General features: G+C 32.7%; 2 protein-coding genes across 2 annotated transcripts; one reads left to right on the top strand and one right to left on the bottom strand.

The window, feature by feature from the left end:
• Nucleotides 1-873: 873 nt before the first annotated feature.
• LOC101509214 (patellin-4) lies at nt 874-3,570 on the top strand. The gene is made up of 5 exons (XM_004486438.4): nt 874-1,014; nt 1,113-2,018; nt 2,304-2,428; nt 2,518-2,662; nt 3,117-3,570. Exons 2-5 carry the CDS (start codon nt 1,131-1,133, stop codon nt 3,369-3,371), a joined length of 1,413 nt encoding a protein of 470 aa, XP_004486495.1. The 5' UTR covers nt 874-1,014; nt 1,113-1,130; the 3' UTR covers nt 3,372-3,570.
• A 1,597-nt stretch (nt 3,571-5,167) lies between these two features.
• Nucleotides 5,168-5,901, bottom strand: LOC140919234 (uncharacterized). The gene is made up of 2 exons (XM_073364868.1): nt 5,399-5,901; nt 5,168-5,301 (listed from the first exon to the last, which is right to left on the bottom strand). The coding sequence occupies exons 1-2, from the start codon at nt 5,895-5,897 to the stop codon at nt 5,198-5,200; spliced, it is 603 nt and encodes a 200-aa protein (XP_073220969.1). The 5' UTR covers nt 5,898-5,901; the 3' UTR covers nt 5,168-5,197.
• Nucleotides 5,902-7,489: the final 1,588 nt, after the last annotated feature.

The following is a 7,489-nucleotide window of genomic DNA, read 5'->3' as shown; positions in this document are numbered from 1 at the left end:
AATACAAATTCAACATCGTTAATAATAAAAATGATGAATTTGTGAATGTATTTAAAACATCTAAGTTAATAACATAAAACGATATGATGCCTCCAAATAATATGAAAAAATAAAAATAATCGAATTAAATATGTCTTTAGATTTGCAAAGTTGATGATCTAGTAATTGATTGAATTAGTAATCCATCGAAATTGATGCGTGAATCTAAATCAAATGGACACCACGACTAGGGGTGAGAATGTGTCATGTTAGACTTTGAAAGATATAAGTCTCGTCTATAACCTATCATAGAATTTGTTTTTTGGCCTGATTTTTAAAAAAAATTTGGTCTGGTCTGAAAGCCTATTTTACACTAAAGCATTTAAACAATATATTTTATATTTTTTTAAATAGGTTAAACTAAACATTTATATATAACCAAATCTAATAAAATTATAACTAGTAAATATGCAACATTCTTCCAAAAAAATAAATAAACAAAATATATCGATACTTAGCATATAAACAAACACTACACCAACATAAAAAAAATAAAACAAACACTGAATTTGAGACAACAAAATAATGAAAAAAAAGTTAATATGTATAAAAATAAGTGTATGAATCTTAGTCAAAAATAATTTAAAATCACCTATTTCTAATAAAAAAAGAAAAACTTAGAAAAAATGAAATTTATTTCACAAAAGAAAAAAGTAAATTTTACAAAGCATAATTTATTAGGAAAAAGAAAAAAATTGGTTGCCTTAGCTAGAAGCAATGGGTTATTGGTGGGGCCAATAAGTGAACGTTTTCACGCCTAAATTTGCTGTCTTACAGAACAGCAAAATCCTTGGGATAAACAAAACAATCAAAACGAATCTCCAACGGCTCCTCCTCCTCGGTGTTTCCAGTTCTTCATTTATGTGACCGTTTCTGGGCCCCACCCTTTTCAAACACATCATATATACCTTCTCACCACACCACCACCTTAACACAACAAACACAACTGCTTCTCTTCCTTTCACAGAAATTAAGGTGTGTTATTTATTTTTTTTTCTCATTTCTTTTTATTTTCTGTTTCTCACAAACTTTTCCTTTTTGGTCTCATTTGTGTTTTAATTTTGTTTTTTCAGTCTTCAAACAAACTAATCATGACTGCTCAAGAAGAAACCCAGAACGTTGAGGTTGTTGCATCACCACAAGAAGGTAAAGTTGTTGATGTTGAAGAAGAAAAAGTTGAAACAAATGAATCAGTGGATGATGAATCCACCAAACCTATAAAGGCAGTTGAGAAATGTTCTTCTTACAAAGAAGAAAGCAATTTCCTTTCTGATCTCAAAGAGTTTGAGAAAAAGGCTTTGGTTGAACTCAAGTCAAAGCTTGAGGAAGCAATTTTAGGGAACACCCTTTTTGAGAAAAAACAAGAAGAGACTAAAAAGGTTGAAGCTTTAACTGAAGGCGGTGAAGAGTGTGAGAAAGAAGAGAATGTTGAAGAGGAGAAAAGGGTTGAAGAAGAAGAGGAAAATGATTTGTCTATATGGGGTGTGTCTCTTTTGCCAAGCAAAGGTGATGAAGGAATTGATGTTGTTTTGTTGAAGTTTTTGAGGGCTAGAGAGTTTAAGGTGAATGATTCATTTGAGATGTTGAAGAAGACACTTAAATGGAGGAAGGAAATGAAGATTGATTCTGTTTTGGATGAAGTTTTTGATTCTGATTTGGCTTCTGCTGCTTATATGAATGGTGTTGATCGTGAAGGACACCCTGTGTGTTACAACATCTATGGTGTTTTTGATGGTGAAGAGATTTATCAAAAGACTTTTGGGAATGAGGAAAAGAGAAGTGAGTTTTTGAGATGGAGGTGTCAAGTTATGGAGAAAGGTATTCAGAAGCTGAATTTGAAACCAGGTGGTGTTTCTTCTTTGCTTCAAATCAATGACCTTAAAAATTCACCTGGCCCATCAAAGAAAGATCTTAGAATTGCAACAAACCAAACTGTTTCAATGTTGCAGGACAATTATCCTGAAATGATGGCCAAAAATGTAAGTTGCTTTTTTCACATTACCTCAATGCTTAAATTCCCTTTTTCTTTTTGCATTGTTTATTATTTTATTTTTTTTTGTAAAATGATATATATGTAGAATCAATACTTCTAATTGAAGGCATGTTTGAGTGTCTGACACAATACCACATTGACATTGTTGTTGTTATTCGTGTGTCGGTGTTGTGTTAGGTGTTTGTGTATGCGCGCCGGTTATGTTTATGCTTAGTTTTATATGTCTCTATTCAAAGTAATTGACTGAAGTACATGTTTGTTTTCATTGTAGATTTTCATCAATGCTCCTTTCTGGTATTATGCACTCAATGCACTTTTATCTCCTTTCTTAACACAAAGAACAAAGAGCAAATTTGTGGTTGCTCGTCCTGCTAAGGTTACTGAAACGTTGATCAAGTATGCCCTCGAAAACCATTAATCATTTCTTTTCATTTCTAAGCATCAACATATAAATGACCTTATAATTTACTTTGTATCTCAAATAGGTACATTCCAATTGAGGAGATCCCAGTTAACTATGGTGGTTTCAAGAGGGAAAATGATTCTGAGTTCTTTGGCCAAGAGGCTTCTGTTTCAGAACTCATTCTCAAGGCTGGATCAACTGCAACTATTGAAATTCCTGCATTGGAGGTAACAACTAGTGTACAAAGTTTTATGCACAAAAAGTTTTTTCTGATATGCTTTAGGAGTAGATGCTTGTTAGGAGTTCACATGTGATAGACAATATAGCTCTAGTTGCATGTAATTCAAATTGACTGACATGTTTGAGTCTTCGGGAGAAAAATCGTTTTTGACTCCGGGTGCACTCTAGGAATAAGTGCTTGTTAGGATTCACATTTGTGTTAGACAATAGTGATTCTAGACGCATGAAATTCACATTGACATGTTTGAAACTTCTCGAGTATAATTGTGTTTTCCTCGGGAGTGAATATAGTCTCTAGTGTGTTAGAAAGACTTATACATAAATGGTGTGCTAACTTTCACTTTACATTCGATTCACATTTAACAAAAGAATCAGTTCATTAAAAGTCAATTTTCGTGTTGTGCAAAACTAGACACTAAAAGGTTGTTTGTATTTCATCAGGTTGGAAACACTTTGAGCTGGGATTTGACTGTTTTGGGTTGGGAGGTAAGCTATAAGGAGGAATTTGTTCCAAATGATGAAGGCTCTTATACAGTGATTGTTACAAAAGGGAAGAAAATTGGTTCACAAGAAGGAGCAATTAGGAACAGTTTTAAGAACAATGAAGCAGGGAAAGTTATCCTCACAATAAACAACACATCAAACAAAAAGAAGAGGGTTCTGTACCGTTACATGACCAACAAAAGCTCACCATGAAAATTCAATTATCAAGTTCAATTTTTTGTTCCATTGTGTTTTTGGTATCATTTAGATTTTGAAAGTAGGTGAAATGTGTGAAGAGTTTGTAGTAGACTGAAAAAACGCAGGCATTCTTTGATTTGTTATTATTACATATTCTCTTTTCTTTCATTTTTTTTAAGTAAAATTGATGGAGACTATTCATTTTCTTTGCCAATGATCTACTTCTTATTTTGACGTGAATAATTTTTATCTGGATTTCCTTGTATTCAAAGTGAAAATTTGCTTGACTAAATAAACTATACAGTTTATAAAACAAAATGTCATCCATGCATAATAGTTTTTTTTTACTAATCCATGCATAATAGTTGTATGGCCTAATTCAATCAAATAAATATTATCAATATCAGTATAATAGAAAAAATATTATGTTCACATATCACATTGTGGGTTTTTTATTGTATTATCCCTATTTTTTTTTTAATATCAATCTACCCTAGTTTGAAATTAAAATACCAATCTGCCCTACTTTTTGGCCCCAGATGTAGGTCGCATCCTGGGGCTGCGACTTCTTGAAAGCCAAATTTTTTTACTTCAACACATGGTCGCATCCTGGGGATGCGACCTCCCACTTGGGATGTTTTTTTTTTTTTTGTTGAATTTTGGGTGGATAAAATGTTATATTTATTATATTTAATAATAATAATGGGTATATTAATAATTAGTATAATAATAATAATAATAATAATAATAATTTTAATAATAATAATAAAAAGAAAATTCTATTAATAAAATAAAAATACTTTTATTTTAATATTATATATTCTTTTATTGTTGAATTTTGTTATTTATTATTAGATATATTATATTTATTATTATTAAATATTTTAAAAATAATTATAACATTAAAAAATACAAATTATTGTTATAAATAATTAAAATAATTAATTTAATATTATTATATAACTTTTAATAATTATTATAATAAAAAAACAAATAATAATAATAATAATAAAAAGAAAATTCTATTAATACAATAAAATAAAATAATTAATAATAAGAAAATTATATTAATACAATAAAATAAAATTACATTAAATTAAAAGAAAAAAAATACATCAATTTTGAGTAGATGTGCCAGCAGCGTTTGGACAATGTTTCTTAGTATGACCAGATACCCGACATAATCCGCACTTTCTTGGGACTCTATCCGTAGTGTCCATTTCTGTTCTAATGCAACTTGGTCTTTGGGCGACCTTTCTTGACTCTTCGCATTAGTGGATTGTGACACACTTAACACCTTCATATTGTGGCCAATATCCTTCGTTTGGTATCGGTTGAAACGCTTCACTGTAGACTTTAAGTACTGTTTCCACCTTGTACACTTCGGATATAAGGCTCCAATAATCATATTTGATGCTAGAACATGCTGCTATCACATGTGAACAAGACATATGTTTAGCTTGATATTTTCCACAATCGCACCACTTGTTGGGAAGATTTATACTGAAATGATCAATTGGTCGCCCTTCTTTTGGAACTACTGTCTCGTGGACCATGAAAGTGTGGTTGCTTCGATCAAAACTATCGACTCTATGACTATTTGATTTACGTATTTCCGATTTCATAAAAGTCATGCATTTTTCTGTGTATATCTGACCAGAAGCTAAAATTGATGCGTGTTGTTTTGCCATGGTTGGAAATAGTGTACCTGTTTTATAATATGTTGATTGGACCAAAGCAGTGATGGGAAGGTTGCGTGGTTCTTTTAATACTACGTTCATCGACTTCACAAGGTTGGTGGTCATCTGACCCCAACGACTACCTCCATCAAATGCTTGAATCTAATCTTGTCGCGGTATATTGTCTAACCATTTCAAAGCTTCTGGGTTTACGATGCCAATTTCTCTGCGGTAGTATCGATATGTAGACTCATTGATTGAGTAACCTGTATTGAAACAACAGACAATGCATTATTACACTAATTATAAAACTTCATAATTTAATTTTTAATTAATGATAAGAAGTAAGAATTAAAGTATTACCCATAGAAATAACCTTGTTCTTCAAAGCATTATCCTTAAATTCCCTTGCAAAATTTTGTGCAATATGTCGGACGCAAAACACATGCTTTGACGGAGGATGTTGCCACCCATTATTGAGATTATTGTAAGCACTTTTGATAGATTCGTGTCTATCTGAAATCAAACAAATGTTGGCTTGTGGAGTGACGTGTGATCTCAAATTTCTCAAAAAGAAACTCCAAGCCTCTTTTGTCTCACCTTCCACAAGAGCATAAGCAATTGGAATGATATTGTCGTTCCCATCCTGTGCAACTGCTACCAATAGAGTTCCCTTATACTTTCCGTATAACCAAGTTCCATCAACTTGCACAATTGGTTTGCAAAATTTAAACGCAGATATGCATGGAACGTAAGCCCAAAATAGTCTATGAAAGATTGTCATCCCATTTATCAAACCATGTTCATTATAAGCTGGGATTGTTTCCATTTTAATAATGGTTCCTGGAGCAAACGTTCGCATAACTAATAACCATCGTAGAAGTTGATTGTAAGACTCTTCCCAATTGTCATAAATTTGTTCGATTGCCTTATTTTTTCCCAACTAAGCTTTTCTATAACTAATTGTGTAGTTATACAAAGCCTGAATCTGAGCAATAATGACCTTCACTTTGATTGAAGGGTCCATCCTCATAACTTGCATTATACTTGCACATATCATGTTAGAATCAAGCTTTGTATGATCTTGTGATAGTGCAGAATTTGTGCATGTATGATCATTCAATTTCCCAATCACCCACAATTCATTTTTTTTGCGTTTTGAAGCTCTACATCTAAACAAACAATTTGGATGTGAACAAATAATAACGTACCTTTCTAGATCTGATTTTTGCACCACAAAGTTCAATGATTGTTTTAGATGATAACGTTTGATTGCATGTACACATTCATCCTTGTTCTGAAACTTCATTCCAACTTCAAGAGTTCCATCTAAATTTGGGACTTCGTCGATGAACATGTGATCAAATTCAGTTGGTTGGTTTGCGGTGGATAGATTGATGTTCTTCATGTGGAATGGTGGATCGAATACAGGTGGGATAAGTTGATCTTCTGCTTCCATATCTTCATCAACATCATCATCGTCAGAATCACCAGATGATTCATCGAAGTATGTTTCATCATCTTCACTATAATCACCTAATTCTTCCTCATTGATATTATAATGGACACTAAGTGGAAGATCACATTGTGGACTTGTTGGGAGAGATTCGTGATAAAGTTGTTGGGAGACATTGTGGACATGTTGAGTTTGTTCATTTTGACTAGAGTATGGTTGATAGTGTTGTGATGGAGAATGTACGTCGGGTTGATAAGGGCTAAGTTGTTGGGAGACATTGTGGACATGTTGAGTTTGTTCATTTTGGCTAGAGTATGGTTGGTATGGTTGATAGTGTTGTGATGGAGAATGTACGTCGGGTTGATAAGGGGTAGAGTATGGTTCATAGTGTTGTGATGGGATAGGCATGTTTGAGGTTGATGGTTGTGATGGGTTGATAGTGTTGTGTTGTGAAGTAGGACCACTTTCAAATGTAATGTATAACTCAATGGTGCCAAGTTGTGACCATTGTGCATAAACATCAAACATGAGTTCAACATCGTCGTCATCACAAACCTTCATCAATTCAAATCTGGTTGTATTTTCACCAAAGAAGACAAGGTGTCGATAAACTATATCAGTTATCGTCACGTTGTCGTCGAACTGCAACTTTTTCTTAATGACATTCTTTAGACGAGCAAGGTTGCTGCTAGAATGTACTTTGAACGCCTTTTTGTAATCACTTACAAATGTTTTCCCTTCAACTCCATCGACAATTGAACCATTGTAATAAACAATACAAATGACTTGTTGAGAAGCCATGATTATGATGAAATAGAAGGTATGATGAGATAGAAGGTGTGGTGATATTGTGTGATCTAGTTATCTATTTATAGAAGTTAGTAGGATTGAATAGATCAATTTGATTGGTCCAACTAAAAGTATGAGGATTGATATTTTTCTACTAAACCACAACCGTTGATAAATAAATTTGGATGGTCAAGATTAAAGATTGAATA

This window comes from Cicer arietinum, chromosome 1 (genome assembly GCF_000331145.2).
Source record: "Cicer arietinum cultivar CDC Frontier isolate Library 1 chromosome 1, Cicar.CDCFrontier_v2.0, whole genome shotgun sequence".
NCBI classification, from domain to species: Eukaryota; Viridiplantae; Streptophyta; class Magnoliopsida; order Fabales; family Fabaceae; genus Cicer; species Cicer arietinum.
The sequence above is the reverse complement of the archived record's forward strand: the minus strand, read 5'-3'. Positions and strand labels throughout refer to the sequence as shown.